Consider the following 17,500-nt stretch of genomic DNA (forward strand, 5'->3'; position numbering starts at 1 on the left):
ATTGTATAGCCCCATTGTAAGTCCCGGTGTGGACCAAAGAATGGAAGTTGGTCTGGTGGCTGGAGAGGTGAAAGGTCACTTCTGGAGTACTGCCGAGGTGACATTGAGCAAGGCAGTGCTGTGTAGCAGCTCACTCTGACATCTCTCCATCAGTGTGTGTGTGTGTGTTACAGATATAAACAGATATACAGGAAGTACTTTTATGGAAGAGCGTTTTCTTTCCTCTGACTTTTTGGATGAAACATTTTGAAACAGGAAGTTCTTCCCGCGGTGTGGCGAGGACGGCATCATGGAGGAGGTGTGTCAGGCCGAGGAGCTGCAGCTGGAGACGCTGCCTCTGCTTTACTTCACCCTGGAGCCCAACACCTGGAGCTGCACCGAGGAGCTGCTGGCCGCCATACGCAACGCCATCCACAGCCAGCAGAGGGCGGTAGCATGGGTGGAGCTGGATAGGCTTCAGTAGGACAAATAGGAAGTTCAGATTCACCGGACAATGAGAGCTGCTTGAATAAAGAATCTAACATGTTTCTACAGAGGATAAAAACAAACTGTGTTACCATAGCAACAAAAAACTGTATTATATTGGGTCATTTCTTCTTTTTATCAGTTATAAGGCAAACTCCTGCACACGGATGGATGGATTCATTTCTGTGTTTTACGCGCCTCTCCCCTAAGTGTACATACATCCACTTTTTTGTACTCCGATGTTTTTCTACAGATCTCGACCTTTTATTGTCGTTAACGCGGCTGGATTTCCCCTTGATAACGAGTTGATCATCCTCAAGATTATAACAGACACCTGTGTGGTTTCATGGATCTGTTGTCGTCAGGTTAGGTTGAGCTGCATTTTTATTCACACTACAGTCGACAGCAGACGAGATCGTTCACTGTCTGGTTTTAACTGATGATCTGTTATTCTGTCATAAGTTAAAAAAATAAACTCATCCAAAAACAGCTGACCATCTTTCCTTTTTTTTTTCTTTCATGAATATGCAACGAGATCAGTGAAGATACTCTAACTACAGAGGTCTAAAGTCCCCAAAAGTACAAAATATCTCCAGTGTGCTCAAGATACTTGACACTGTTAATATGAATGTTTGAAGCCTGAGTGGCGTCCCCCGTCTGTTCCTGCAGGGGGCGCTGGAGTCCCATCGATGGCGGTCTCCATGCTGGAAATGCTGTCTCAGTCTAACTTTCAGTCAACCTAACGACAGGCTGAGAGCTGGAGCTGAGGCGGGTTTTAAACCTCCTGACAAACCGTTACACCGCGCCCACCTGTCAATCAGGTCAGCTACACGCCTTATTGTGAATAACTCTTATCCTTCATCAAATCAAAACTGATGAGTCATCAAAACATTCACCCCCCGTACAGTGTGTGTCCATCGAGACATGAGCTAATCACACCTATTTGGTTTTTTGAACCAGGCTGTAAACATGTTAATCTGTAAAAACAGGCTTTTTAGAATGGGTGTGTATGTGACTTCCTGTGCTTCTGCAGCCAGCCTCTAGTGGACACTTCAGGAACTGCAGGATTTTTACACTTCAGCATCGGCTTCATGTTTCAACACCGGAGGTCGGTGGTGGATTCCAATCCAACCTTCAGTAATTCTCTGAAAAATAAAGACTTTGTCCTCCATAAGAAGAACAATGATGCTGCTTCAGCCGTGCATATTTATGTGACTAAAGTTATTTAATCACAGACGTAGAGCATTTATTAAAAAGATGATTTAATCGTGTAGAAGGCTGACTGATTTCAATGACTGAGTAAAATAAAAAAATAAAAAATAAAAATAAAAAAATAAAAAAGAATAATAAAAAATAAATACAAAAATAAAATCAAGGAAATAAATAAATAAGTCCCAGAAAGTTAAATAGACCATCATACTGTCACGTGCAGCCTTGTACCACACACTGTAAATAATAAATAATATAAAAAGTCTATTTCTGGTAAATATATTCACAGTTTTGGTCCGGTTGTTTACTTATTTACGCTCCGTGTGAATGACGTCATCTTTCCGGTGTTGAGTCGCCCTCTGGTGGCCCGTGTGCGCAGGCGCGCTGCTCCTCCTCCCCTCTCTCATCAACAAGCTGTGAGCTCATCTGCTGAAGCTCCACACAGGAGCAAAATGGCCGCCAGTAAACTAACCGATCACACAGCGTCTGACAGTCATCAGCGGGTTCGGTGTGTTTTGTTTACAGCTTGAGGACTACACTTGCTCTTTAAGGATAATCGCATTTCCTCCGGTTTTTTCTACGATCAACATTTCGGTTTTCGGTGATGTCATTTCTTACTCTACTCAGCCTTGATCGCCTCGAATAACTAGCTTGCTAGGCTAGCTGCTTTGCTAGCCTGCTAGCGGTAGGTCTGCGAGAAATTCTGCACAGAAGCACTTTATGTCCTGTGTGATTCCCGAGGTGAGTGTTCAAACTGAGCTGTGTGTGCTTTATGTTCTCTCTATGAAATACGTGCTGGCTAATAACGTCACTTTCTGACGCATTTAGAGAACAAATGACGTTTTGGTTTGCTTCGCTCGGTGGAGAAACGTCACTGAAGTTAGTGGTTTAATAACACGGCCTGTAGCCTACACCGGCTGAGAAACAGCCTGACAAACACAAACAGCCTGACAAACAACAGCCTGACAAACACAAACACCCTGACAAACACAAACAGCCTGACAAACAACAGCCTGACAAATAACACCCCGACAAACACAAACAGCCTGACAAATAACACCCCGACAAACACAAACAGCCTGACAAACTACAGCCTGACAAATAACACCCCGATAAACACAAACAGACCGACAAACACAAACAGCCTGACAAACACAAACAGCCTGACAAACAACAGCCTGACAAATAACACCCCGACAAATACAAACAGCCTGACAAACACAAACAGCCTGACAAACAACAGCCTGACAAATAACACCCCGACAAATACAAACAGCCTGACAAACACAAACAGCCTGACAAACAACAGCCTGACAAATAACACCCCGACAAATACAAACAGCCTGACAAACACATACAGCCTGACAAACAACAGCCTGACAAATAACACCCCGACAAATACAAACAGCCTGACAAACACATACAGCCTGACAAACAAGAGCCTGACAAATAACACCCCGACAAATACAAACAGCCTGACAAACACAAACAGCCTGACAAACAACAGCCTGACAAACACAAACAGCCTGACAAACACAAACAGCCTGACAAACACAAACAGCCTGACAAATAACACCCCGACAAACACAAACAGCCTGACAAACACAAACAGCCTGACAAATAACACCCCGACAAACACAAACAGCCTGACAAACACAAACAGCCTGACAAACAACAGCCTAACAAACACAAACAGCCTGACAAACAACAGCCTGACAAACACAAACAGCCTGACAAATAACACCCCGACAAACACAAACAGCCTGACAAACACAAACAGCCTGACAAACAACAGCCTGACAAACACAAACACCCTGACAAACACAAACAGCCTGACAAACAACAGCCTGACAAATAACACCCCGACAAACACAAACAGCCTGACAAACAACAGCCTGACAAATAACACCCCGACAAACACAAACAGCCTGACAAATAACACCCCGACAAACACAAACAGCCTGACAAACAACAGCCTGACAAATAACACCCCGATAAACACAAACAGACCGACAAACACAAACAGCCTGACAAACACAAACAGCCTGACAAACACAAACAGCCTGACAAATAACACCCCGACAAACACAAACAGCCTGACAAACACAAACAGCCCGACAAACAACAACCTGACAAACACAAACAGCCTGACGAACAACAGCCTGACAAATAACACCCCGACAAACACAAACAGCCTGACAAACAACAGCCTGACAAATAACACCCCGACAAACACAAACAGCCTGACAAACACAAACAGCCTGACAAACACAAACAGCCTGACAAACAACAGCCTGACAAATAACACCCCGACAAACACAAACAGCCTGACAAACACAAACAGTCTGACAAACAACAGCCTGACAAACACAAACAGCCTGACAAACAACAACCTGATAAATAACACCCTGACAAACACAAACAGCCCGACAAACAACAACCTGACAAACAACAGCCTGACAAACACAAACAGTCCGACAAACAACAGCCTGACAATCAACAACCTCACAAACAGCCTGACAAACAACAACCTCACAAACAACAGCCCGACAAACACAAACAGCCCGACAAACAACTGCCTGACGAACACAAACAGCCTGATAAACAACAGCCTGACAAACACAAACAGCCCGACAAACAACAGCCTGACAAACAACAGCCTGACAAACAACCTGATAAATAACAGCCTGACAAACAACAGCCTGATAAATAACAGCCTGACAAACACAAACAGCCTGACAAACACAAACAGCCTGACAAACAACAGCCTGACAAACACAAACAGCCTGACAAACAACAACCTGACAAACACAAACAGCTTGATAAATAACAGCCTGACAAACAACAGCCTGACAAACACAAACAGTCCGACAAACAGCCTGACAAACAACCTCACAAACACAAACAGCCTGACAAACAACAACCTCACAAACACAAACAGCCTGACAAACAACAGCCTGACAAACAACAACCTCACAAACAACAGCCTGACAAACACAAACAGTCCGACAAACAACAACCTCACAAACAACAGCCTGACAAACAACAACCTCACAAACACAAACAGCCTGACAAACACTAACAGCCCGACAAACAACAGCCTGACAAACACTAACAGCCCGACAAACAACAGCCTGACAAACACTAACAGCCTGACGAACAACAACCTGACAAACACAAACAGCCCGACAAACAACCTGACAAACAAAAACAACCTGACAAAGACAAACAGCCTGACAAGCAACAGCCTGACAAACACAAACAGCCTGACAAACAACAACCTCACAAACACAAACAGTCTGACAAACACAAACAGCCTGACAAACAACAACCTCACAAACACAAACAGCCTGACAAACAACAACCTCACAAACACAAACAGCCTGACAAACAACAGCCTGACAAACAACAACCTCACAAACAACAGCCTGACAAACACAAACAGTCCGACAAACAACAACCTCACAAACAACAGCCTGACAAACACAAACAGTCCGACAAACAACAACCTCACAAACAACAGCCTGACAAACACAAACAGCCTGACAAACACAAACAGCCTGACAAACAACAACCTCACAAACACAAACAGCCTGACAAACACTAACAGCCCGACAAACAACAGCCTGACAAACACTAACAGCCCGACAAACAACAGCCTGACAAACACTAACAGCCTGACAAACAACAGCCTGACGAACAACAACCTGACAAACAAACAACAGCCTGACAAACACAAACAGCCCGACAACCAACCTGACAAACAAAAACAACTTGACAAAGACAAACAGCCTGACAAAGACAAACAGCCTGACAAACAACAGCCTGACAAACACAAACAGCCTGACAAACAACAACCTGACAAACACAAACAGCTTGATAAATAACAGCCTGACAAACAACAGCCTGACAAACACAAACAGTCCGACAAACAGCCTGACAAACACAAACAGCCTGACAAACAACAACCTCACAAACACAAACAGCCCGACAAACAACAACCTCACAAACAGCCTGACAAACAACAGCCTGACAAACAACAACCTCACAAACAACAGCCTGACAAACACAAACAGTCCGACAAACAACAACCTCACAAACAACAGCCTGACAAACACAAACAGCCCGACAAACAACAACCTCACAAACACAAACAGCCTGACAAACACTAACAGCCCGACAAACAACAGCCTGACAAACACTAACAGCCCGACAAACAACAGCCTGACAAACACTAACAGCCTGACGAACAACAACCTGACAAACAAACAACAGCCTGACAAACACAAACAGCCCGACAAACAACCTGACAAAAACAACCTGACAAACACAAACAGCCTGACAAACAACAGCCTGACAAACACAAACAGCATGACAAACAACAACCTCACAAACACAAACAGCCTGACAAACACAAACAGCCTGACAAACAACAACCTCACAAACACAAACAGCCTGACAAACAACAGCCTGACAAACAACAACCTCACAAACAACAGCCTGACAAACACAAACAGTCCGACAAACAACAACCTCACAAACAACAGCCTGACAAACACAAACAGCCTGACAAACACAAACAGCCTGACAAACAACAACCTCACAAACACAAACAGCCTGACAAACACTAACAGCCCGACAAACAACAGCCTGACAAACAACAGCCTGACAAACAACAACCTGACAAACAAACAACAGCCTGACAAACACAAACAGCCCGACAACCAACCTGACAAACAAAAACAACCTGACAAAGACAAACAGCCTGACAAACACAAACAGCCTGACAAACAACAGCCTGACAAACACAAACAGCCTGACAAACAACAACCTGACAAACACAAACAGCTTGATAAATAACAGCCTGACAAACAACAGCCTGACAAACACAAACAGTCCGACAAACAGCCTGACAAACACAAACAGCCTGACAAACAACAACCTCACAAACACAAACAGCCTGACAAACAACAACCTCACAAACAGCCTGACAAACAACAGCCTGACAAACAACAACCTTACAAACAACAGCCTGACAAACACAAACAGTCCGACAAACAACAACCTCACAAACAACAGCCTGACAAACACAAACAGCCTGACAAACAACAACCTCACAAACACAAACAGCCTGACAAACACTAACAGCCCGACAAACAACAGCCTGACAAACACTAACAGCCCGACAAACAACAGCCTGACAAACACTAACAGCCTGACGAACAACAACCTGACAAACAAACAACAGCCTGACAAACACAAACAGCCCGACAAACAACCTGACAAACAAAAACAACCTGACAAAGACAAACAGCCTGACAAACACAAACAGCCTGACAAACAACAGCCTGACAAACACAAACAGCATGACAAACAACAACCTCACAAACACAAACAGCCTGACAAACACAAACAGCCTGACAAACAACAACCTCACAAACAGCCTGACAAACAACAGCCTGACAAACAACAACCTCACAAACAACAGCCTGACAAACACAAACAGTCCGACAAACAACAACCTCACAAACAACAGCCTGACAAACACAAACAGCCTGACAAACACAAACAGCCTGACAAACAACAACCTCACAAACACAAACAGCCTGACAAACACTAACAGCCCGACAAACAACAGCCTGACAAACACTAACAGCCCGACAAACAACAGCCTGACAAACACTAACAGCCTGACAAACAACAGCCTGACGAACAACAACCTGACAAACAAACAACAGCCTGACAAACACAAACAGCCCGACAAACAACCTGACAAACAAAAACAACCTGACAAAGACAAACAGCCTGACAAACACAAACAGCCTGACAAACAACAGCCTGACAAACACAAACAGTCCCGACAAACAACAACCTCACAAACAGCCTGACAAACACTAACAGCCCACAAACAACAGCCTGACAAACACAAACAGCCTGACAAACACTAACAGCCCGACAAACAACAGCCTGACAAACACTAACAGCCCGACAAACAACAGCCTGAAAAACAGTAACAGCCCGACAAACAACAGCCTGACAAACACAAACAACAACCTGACAAACAACAGCCTGACAAACACAAACAGCCCGACAAACAACCTGACAAACAAAAACAACCTGACAAACAACAGCCTGACAAACACAAACAGCCTGACAAACAACAACCTGACAAACAAAAACAACCTGACAAACAACAGCCTGACAAACACAAACAGCCCGACAAACAACAGCCTGACAAACACAAACAGTCTGACAAACACAAACAGCCTGACAAACAACAGCCTGACAAACACAAACAGTCCGACAAACAGCCTGACAAACACAATCAGCCCAACAAACAACAGCCTGACAAACACAAACAGTCTGACAAACAACAGCCTGACAAACAACAACCTCACAAAAATCAGCCTGACAAACACAAACAGTCCGACAAACACAAACAGCCTGACAAACAACAACCTCACAAACACAAACAGCCTGACAAACAACCCGACAAACACTAACAGCTGACGCAGTGTGCAGAGTTTTCCTGTCCTTCTAGATTAATGAATTCTTCTTCAGCATCTTGTGAAATAAATGTTAAATGTTTTTGTGCAGAAGCTCTAAGGGGGCACTCACTTCCAGGTCCTCCTGCCCTGTACTTTGATTGCCCCCCCCCCCCCCCCCCGCCAGTCCCCTGCTGGCCTGCGCTCACACTGCTCCGGTCCAAACCAGGCCTGAGCACGGTGACCTTACAAACGTCATCATGTCATCCTGCTGAAGCGCACCGGAACAGGAAATACATTATCTGCAGTTTGCATCATTAAAGAGGCTCTTCAGAGTTGGACCATGAATAAAGTGTCAGTTATCATGTTGATAGATTCATAACTCACACACTGAGTAACATGAAACACCTCAACATGTCTGCTCGCTGTAAAGGAGCAGCCAAAGATGGTCTGATAACGGTGAAGTTTCTTTAAGCATCGGAGAACTTCGTTGCTTATGTTCAGTCGATATGGTCGATTACTACCCCGGGTTCAGGATTATACAAGACGGGGATCGGCTTTATGCCCTGTCCTTGTTGCGTTCCCGTGCTTGTGCTCATGAATGACCACCACTTCAAAGCGTGCTAGGGTTGAGGAAGTGTACAGAGTGCTCACACTAATCAAACCAGCTGGACTTCAAGGGTCAAACTGTACAGATTTCCTCGTGAGTGTTTATTGATTTCATATCTACAGACGTCGAGTCATGCCACATTTCTGTCTGTCAGCGGAGCCGATAGCATCAGTGCATCTTTTATTTTTATTAAACATCATAAGGCAGGTACAAGGAGGGGACAAACTCCTGCACACTCTAAGTTTCTGGGAAACATTTGGCAGCGTTTGGAGAAAGAGGTTAAAACGGGAGGGGAGGGAGGCGTTTGGTATCAAGAATCAAAACAACGTTTAACATTCTGCTTTTTGGTGACGACCCTGAATAGGTGTCCTTTCTTTAGAAGCTGGTTTTGAGTCTGTCGTTTATTAAAATTTCAAAGATTATCATATTATTATTATGATGTTGAAAGCCTTCATTTCTAAATGACACAGAGAAGCGTGCAGCCATTACATGTCCAGTTAGCTTTCTTTAGCAGCGAGTGTGACGTGGTGCTAATCGTGTGCAGCTAACACATTTACAGCTCTTTACAGCTTCTTGTTTGTCTCTTGATCGCCCCTCGTCACGCTCTCGTTAACCTGACAATGAGGTGTATGTTTGCGTCTCTCGTTGGTTAACTCTCTGCTGAATTGGAGGCAGGTGTAAGGTCAGAGCGTGCCCTTCACAACACCTCACAGCTCCCCGTCCCAGCTGGCGTCCTGTCCATCCTGCAGACGTTAGCGTCTCCTCAGTAAAGCAGGAGAACGGGACTTTTCTGAGATGCACTAATAGTTTGAAGTCCCTCATTTGTTTGGCTGCAGCCTGCGTCGTCTGCTGGTTAATGAATTATGCAGTGAGAAGCGACCAGAGCTGTTGTCAGGCTGGCCCTGGTTAACATTACAGACTGAACGACAGTATCTGGATCTGACTACATGTGACATTACTCTGATGAAATATGTACCATAATAACACAAGTGTGCCTGATGCACGTGTAGAAACGTCTGCTTGTGTCAGGCAGCGTGCGTTAAAGTGTGACATGAATAATTGAATGTGTTCATTTGTGTTCTCAGACAGGAGAATCAGGAAAGGGAACAGTGGTTCATGGAAGACAAGAAAAAGAAGAAAGAAGATAAAAAGAAAAGGGAAACCTCTCAGAAGGTGAGAATCTGAAACATACTTTAAATTCATCTCATGAGGTCGCTGAAGTTTTGTGTTTTTTTTAAATAATTTGGTGAAGTTTGGATAAAAGAATCTGTAATGTCACTTTAACAGAACTGAAAGGTGCATTATAAGTATGTTTCTTTGAGGGCGTTTTCTCACCTCTGGTTCGTTTGCTCTGGTCTGAATCTTCGACCAGTTTGTTTCATCGGTGCATAATAACCTGAAGTTTGGTCTGATTCACACCATGCACGTTTTATAGAAGTGGATACAGCATTGAAGGTGGAGCCTCGTTCATTCGGATGAAAGCTGCTCATTGACGCATGAAGCAAAAAAAGTCTGACTTCCACGTGTTACTGTCAAAGTCATGTGGCTCTGATCTGCGTTCATTATGTCCATAGAATATCTGAATTTGGCTTTAAAGGAGCAGTATATAACTCTGACCCCTAGTGTTTAAAATGAGTACTGCAGTCTAAACTCTAAACATCATAGAGAGCTGTCCCCCCCCCCCCCCTCCTCTCTAGAGTCCATGCTCACACAGGTCACCATGTGGTGGACTCTGAAGCTTCAGTGTTTATCCAGCTCTGCATGGGTCTGTAAACCTTTCTGTGTTCTAACCTCTCTCCATTTTTCAAAAGCATCTCCAATATTGATCCTAGTTTGAGCACGTTTCTGCTCGTGGAGCTTATTAGAAACATGCAGAGGCTTTTTAGGTCGGGTACAATCACTTCTATCTGAACCACTTCTCTTGCCCGCTTCCATCGCTGCAACACCTGTTGACCTGATAACTGCTCTCATATCTGACAAACCGAGGGGTGTCCAAAACGGCCGTGTGGGGGTTCCTTGTGGGGAAGTATATGTACTCTATTTAAATGTATCCACTGATTTACTGACGTCTCTTTCCAGATGTAAGTCTTTTTGGTCGTAATGGCATCACATGACAATGCAATACCTAGTTCGGCCACCATATTAAATCAGCTTCAAATCGCTCTTCCTGGGTGCCTGGTTCACCAGGAGACATTTACTATTAATTGGACCAATATGTGTGATGTCTGAGCTTAGTTACGGCACTTTTGCAAAAAAGAAAAAAAAAAACATCTGAAAAAGGTTGATGTCTGTAACGAGATGAAAGACTAAAGAGACCACGGTCTGCGGACGAGAAAGAAAATGTTTTTTATTTATTAAACTGTCAAGGTCACACTATCAACTGACTCACTTCTTCTTTATTTTAGGTGCCAGAACAGAAAATCAAAGGTAAGTTTCCATGTCTCACTTTTCATAATAATGATGATTTTACAGTTTGTTTACTTAAAGGAGATCCATTCTGCTGATCCATATGAATGAAGTAACACACACACACTTTTGTCCTTCAGTGCCAGAATCAGCCAAGCCCTCCACCTCCCAGCCACTCACCACCCAAGGCTCAGTGTCCCCCAGCCCTGGCCCTCTCGCCCCCCCGTCCCCCAGTCCTGCTGCAGCCGGGGTTTCTGCACAGGTTCCTCCTGGTGGTGGGAACAATGCAAAGCAGCGGACTGCTGTGGCCAACGGACAGCCCTCCTCCTCCCCTGCAGGAAGCCAGACATCCCAACAGCAGCGATACATGTCGAGAGAGGTTCCACCGAGGTTTCGCTGCCAGCAGGACCATAAAGTGCTACTGAAGCGGGGCCAGCCGCCGCTTTCCTCCATGCTGCTGGGGGGAGGAGGAGGGGAAGGGGGCACAGGAAGTGGCTGGGCAGATAACCCCAATGCAAACACAGCTGGAGGCACAGGTGAGTTCATGTTTGAAGTATGAGACGACACACTGAGGAGTGTTTTCTTTCTATAAGCAGGGTCGTCGTGATTCCAGAATTATAAACTTTAACAGTCTAGAAAAAAATCAAACCATAAAGATACCTGTTTGATACCACAGCAACAAAAACAAAATATTAAATAATAAAACTATACTATACTAATAAAATTATATAATAAAACCTAATATTGGGTAATTTCTTGTTTTAATTCAAACAAATTGCCCATCTTGCCCCTACCTTCTCCCCTCCTCTTTTCCCTTCTCTCTTTGCTCTTTCTTCTTTGTATTGCAGAACTCAATTTGTCTTTATTTACGCATTCTGCTGCATACAGAAGTTTGTGGGATATGTATAGCAGTGCAACATATGCACAACAAAGCTCCTCTGTCACTTTTATTTGTGTATGTATTTCTCTCTTCTGCTGTTCTTTTTTTTCTTTCCTCTTCTCTCTCCCGTGTGTGACTTTGATTATTTCTGTTTACTATTGTTGAAAACTCAATAAAAATATTCTTAAAAAACTGCAAAAAACTATGGTAACGAAATGTTGCCAATATTTTTGTGCAATTTAGTGGGTGGATCTGATTTGTAATTTCTATCTCTCTTTAATTGTTGTGATTTTTTTTTTTTTTACAGATTCCAACCTGGGCTCATCATCTACTTCACCCCCGAACTCCTCCTCATCCTCATCATGTGTCGCTGCTCCGTCTTCTTCTTCTACTACTACTACTTCAACTTATGCAAATTCCACATGGGGGTCGGGCTCTGGCAGCCTGTCCTCCTCTCAGGGCTGCGGGAAGGTGATGGTGGATGGGTCTGACCTCGGAGACTGGCCCAGCATCCTTGGCGGGGCCAAAGTAGGCGGTGACGGGTCTGGAGGAGGCGTGCAGGATCAAGACGGCCCTGGTAACAACAACAGTAGTGCCTCATGGGGTGAGAAAACCATCCAGCAGAAGGGAGGAACAGGAGGAGGAGGAGGAGGGAACACGGACAATCCTTCCTCCCCTCGTTCTTCTCCTCTCTCCTCCTCGCTTAATGAATGTGTCCAGTCGAGCAGCGGCGGCGGTGTGTGGGGCTCCTCCTCCTCCTTTCAGGTGGAGGCCGGCCTCGGATCTGCAGCATTTTACAATTCCAAAGTCTCCCATCTTCTTCCCGGGCCTCAGGAGAGCCCCGTGGGTGGCAGCAGTGTCTCTGGTGCCAACTTCAACCCCAACGTGAACCCATCTGCCTGGCCCGCCCTGGTGCAGGCTGGGACATCGACGACGACGGTGAACGACAGCCTTCCTCAGCACCCATCCATCACTTCAGTTTCCTCTGCCAGCTCCCCCCTCATCACCACTCTCTCATCTGTGAATCAATCTGGAGTCCCTCAGCAGCACACTGAGACAGCTGGGGGAGCCAGGGGGGGCGACCCACAGCAGCACTTAGGAAACCTGGGGCGCGAGCCGGGTTCAGGCGGAGCGGGACCAAATCAGGAGGGGGGCGATGAAAGGGACTTTGGGGGTACGAGAGTGGAAGGAGAAGGGATTACTAATCTTTCCAGCTCCTCGTCTTCCTCATCTGCTGCATCTTCTTCTTGGAGATCCATGCCTCCAGTGCCCGCTGACCTCAGTGCAGGGGGGTCACAGGCAGACGGATGGGGGGGTGGAGGAGGGGGGGGTGGAGCTCAGGGGCAGGAAGGGAACGTGTGGGGCTTTGGGGGTCTGGGGGGAAAGGCGGGGTGGGCCAGAGGGAGTGATGGTGGCTCAAATACCACAGTGGTAACTCAGGGAGCGTTGGAAGGAGGCGGATCAGAATCGGAGTGGGGGGGCACAGAGGGGGGTGTAAGTCCGAGTAACTCAGCAATAGAAGGTGGAGGAGGGGGGGGGAGCAGCAGCAGCAGCTGTGGAGGTAACGGTGTGTCACAGGAATCTGCCTCACCAAAGTTTGCTACCAAGACAAAAGCTTGGGACAATCAGAAAGGGATGGAGAGTGGGGAGGGGGCAGTTGGGGAGTGGGGGGGGCAGGGTGGGGGTACGGGAGGTGGACGACCTTCATCCTCGAGTGGAGGGGGGTCCATAGCCGGCAGCGGCGGGGATGATAGTGATGGTGGACAAAAGCAGGAGCAGGCCAAGGCTGCTCCCGATCAACCCCCCCAGACGTCCAATGCTGAAGTGGCCTTACTGAGCATGCTCAGTAGATCTGACCTGGACCCCCGGGTCTTATCCAATAAGGGCTGGGGGCAGACCCAGGTCAGACAGAATGTGGCCTGGGACCTGGACTCTTCAAGAGGAAAGAGAAATGAAAGAAGCCCGTCCTCTTTCTCCTCCGCCTCCATGAACAGTACCAACAGTTCTGCACCTGGGTTCTCGTCCAATCACAGCTCAAGTACTAATGAGGGCGGGCTGAGCTCCGGTCCCGGGTCAGGGAGGGATGGATGGGACGGCAGCGCCTCCACTTGCGCTCCTCACAGCACTGTGAGGAAACCAGGAACACCTGAAGAAGAGATGGAGTCCAGTCAGAGCCCGGCAGCTGGAGGGTGGGGGGAACGCCCGACTGGTCACCAGGGCAAAGGATGGGGGGGCGAGGAACAACAGTGGGGGGGGCGCAGAGGAAGAGGGGGGGGCTGGAGAGACTTTGGAGAACAGGGTAGTGGCTGGGCTGATGGTCCAGAGGATAAAGGGACAGGGGGTAGGAAGGGGACAGGGAGAGGGGAGGGAGGGGGATGGGGGGGGGACTGGGGTCAGAGGGACTCTGGACCTGGAGGGGGGTGTGGCGATGGGCGGAGCAGAGGTGGAAGCCACAAGGAAGAGGGATCCTCCTGGGGTAACGTGGATGAAGGTGGATCTCAGCGAGGAGGGTGGGGAGGGGGGGATGCGGTTGGAGGTAAACCCCACCAGGACTGGGACAGTGCCAAGCCCCCCCCATCAGCAGCCGCACACATACCAAACAGTCACACAAAAACTCCAAACACACAGCAGCACCAATCACAGGGCCAGCAGCAACAAGGGGGGTGGAGCAGCCGCTCCAACGCTGCAGGTGGAGGTCCACCATCTAAGAATCAGAACCAAAGTTCAGGCTGGACCTCAGGCCCCATACCCCAAATCCCCGGGGGAGGGGCTGACTCCCTGGAGTCCAGCGGCTGGGAGGAACCGTCCCCTCAGTCCATCAGCAGGAAGATGGAGATCGATGACGGCACATCGGCCTGGGGAGACCCGACCCGCTACAACACCAAGAATGTCAATCTGTGGGACAAAAGCAGCGCCGCACCCGACCAAAGCCACTGTCAGCAGGCGCCACCTGCACCGCCCATGCAGCAACAACCACCACCCAGGAGGCAGCACGGACTGCAGCATGGACGGGAAACCAACCCCCCCCCTGCTGCTGTTGGTAAGATCGGGTTATATTCCATTAGGAAATTTAACCTTTGATACCATTCTAGTAAAAATCAAATAATATTGATACCTGTTTGTTACCATGGCAACAATAATGGATCATTTCTTGGTTTTAATCCCCATTAAAGTCTTAATATGTGATTTTTCACCCTTAAATATATAAATCAAGTATCTCCTCTGAAAATAACTCTGTGAGTCATGACTGTCTACAATGGGTGTAACACCCGAGTCCCACTGTCTGTGATGTTTTCAGAGTTTTCAGAGTCCTATCTTCACTTTGTTTACATCGCCCGGACGGCCGGCTGACTCCTCCCCTCGTGTATAAAAGTTGTTTAATTGAGGGACTAGAGAAAAGAAGAATAACATACTGTACTCACTGCTTAACTGTGTTTCTAGATCACGCTCATTTCAGGTAAATTTACATGCAGTGTGAAGATACGAGCAGAATAAAGATCGCTAGCATTAGCATGCTAACACAACAATGCAGCGCGAGTTGTTTTGGTTTCATGCTGGAGATCAAGGGCGACATCTGCTGGATCAAAAAATCACATATAAAGACTTTAATTGCAAACAAACTGCACGATGTCTAAATTACCCAAATATGTTGTATGTCAGCGTCTGTACAAGAAGGTGAAGAGTTTTCTTTTTGGACACCTGCTCATAAAGTTGTTCCTGAATCTCCACAAAAACATCATCAATGTTTCCGGAGTTTCTTCTCTTTAATTAAAATGTCCACAATAAATCTCAGCGTTGTAAGTGTCCACAGTCTGATTGGTTTAACTGTAGTGAACATGTAAACACAGTAAACTCAAACAGGAAGTGGTTTCTCCCTCCATCAGCTGTAGGTATGTGGGGAGCAGGTGCTCAGTCGGTGGATAATGGAACGGCTGCTTGGGGCCAGACGGCAGATTCAGCCACAAGTTGGGGGGATCATGATGAACCCGGCAAAGCTTCTGGCTGGGTGAACCCTGCGCCTAACATCACTAAACCTGGTAAGGATTTTGTGGATTTTTAGAGGAAATTATTTTGTTTACATGTTCAAACCATCATGTTTGAATCCTCCAGGCAACAAGTCCATGGAGAGCTGGGGAGGGAAGGGGGAGGGGTCAGTCGCAGCGACCCGGCACCCCAGCTGGGACGAGGAGGATGATGGCGTTGGAGGAGTGTGGAACAACGCGAGCTCCCAGGGGAGCGGCTCCTCCTTCAACTCGGGAGGCTGGGGTCAGAGTCACATGGGGAAAAGAGGAAACATCAAGGTAAGGAAAAGGAAACCCATGAAACCAAAACTTACTTTAGTTTACTGAGCGCCTGTTGTTTCAAGACCGAGCTGTTCTCTTTATCTGAACAAACTTTTTAAACACTATTTCTTTAAGGGAGGCGGTGGAGACAGCTGGATGAACCCGGTGGCTCGCCAGTTTTCAAATATGGGTCTGCTGGTAAGAAAATCTTAAAATCTGAAGCTGCTGTTAGAAGGATTGTTTTCCTTAAAGCAACAATCTGTAACGTTGTCTTAAAGTAGTTGAGGATGGCGTCTCCTGTCCACAGAGCGCCACGCTCGCATGCTCTCAGCACTATGTAACTTTGGCAGCACGTACTTCTTTAAGGCGTTAGTTCACACGGCTGTGGCTCAGTGGTGGAGTCGGGGTTTGATCCCCAGCTCCTGCAGCTATGGGGTCATAGTTCAGCATCAGGCCGGATGGCAGTTAAAGCATAATTGGGGCATGGTGAATAGCTGTTGGGGTCACTCACTGACTTTGTTGTTTGTCAGGGTGATGACCCCGGTGGAGACAAAAAGATGGACGGAGACAAGCGAGGAATGAATGAATACAACGGAGAGATGCGGAGAGGAGGAAGAGGTGGAGGAGGTTATCGCATGCCTGGTTCCAAAGACATGGGTCCTGTAGACACGGGCCCCTATGGGGACAAGGTAAGAGACTGAATCACAAACAGCCTTCTTACCATGTGACCTACGGTTACAAATAAGTATCTATATATATCTATAAATAAATATCTATCTATAAATAAATAAATATCTATATATATCTATAAATATCTAAATATATCTATAAATACATATCTATAAATAAATAAATATCTCTCTCTATATATCTATAAATAAATAAATATATATAAATAAATATCTCTCTCTATATATCTATAAATAAATAAATATATATAAATAAATATCTCTCTCTATATATATAAATAAATATCTATAAATAAATATCTCTCTATATATATATAAATAAATATCTATAAATAAATAAATATCTCTCTCTATATATCTATAAATAAATAAATATATATAAATAAATATCTCTCTATATATATATAAATAAATATCTATAAATAAATATCTCTCTCTATATATATATAAATAAATATCTATAAATAAATAAA

At 45.9% G+C, this 17,500-nt stretch overlaps 2 protein-coding genes across 9 annotated transcripts in view; both read left to right on the top strand.

Annotated features, from left to right (window-relative positions):
- The window catches only part of zmp:0000000896 (caspase recruitment domain-containing protein 10), a 20,691-nt gene extending 19,737 nt beyond the window's left edge, over positions 1 to 954 (top strand). For both annotated transcript variants that reach the window (XM_061026590.1, XM_061026591.1), the window contains exon 24: positions 256 to 954. In XM_061026590.1, the coding sequence (XP_060882573.1) occupies positions 256 to 463 (208 nt within the window). In that variant the 3' untranslated portion in view covers positions 464 to 954. The remainder of the gene's footprint in view (positions 1 to 255) is intronic.
- Positions 955 to 2,120: 1,166 nt separating this feature from the next.
- The window catches only part of LOC132954120 (trinucleotide repeat-containing gene 6B protein-like), a 29,497-nt gene continuing 14,117 nt past the window's right edge, over positions 2,121 to 17,500 (top strand). For all 7 annotated transcript variants that reach the window (XM_061026582.1, XM_061026584.1, XM_061026587.1 and 4 more), the window contains exons 1-9: positions 2,121 to 2,415; positions 9,855 to 9,942; positions 11,175 to 11,196; positions 11,316 to 11,711; positions 12,363 to 15,095; positions 15,940 to 16,092; positions 16,166 to 16,356; positions 16,474 to 16,536; positions 16,869 to 17,027. In XM_061026582.1, the coding sequence (XP_060882565.1) occupies positions 9,886 to 9,942; positions 11,175 to 11,196; positions 11,316 to 11,711; positions 12,363 to 15,095; positions 15,940 to 16,092; positions 16,166 to 16,356; positions 16,474 to 16,536; positions 16,869 to 17,027 (3,774 nt within the window). In that variant the 5' untranslated portion in view covers positions 2,121 to 2,415; positions 9,855 to 9,885. The remainder of the gene's footprint in view (positions 2,416 to 9,854; positions 9,943 to 11,174; positions 11,197 to 11,315; positions 11,712 to 12,362; positions 15,096 to 15,939; positions 16,093 to 16,165; positions 16,357 to 16,473; positions 16,537 to 16,868; positions 17,028 to 17,500) is intronic.

The sequence above is a fragment of the Labrus mixtus genome, chromosome 20 (genome assembly GCF_963584025.1).
Source record: "Labrus mixtus chromosome 20, fLabMix1.1, whole genome shotgun sequence".
Classification (NCBI taxonomy): domain Eukaryota; kingdom Metazoa; phylum Chordata; class Actinopteri; order Labriformes; family Labridae; genus Labrus; species Labrus mixtus.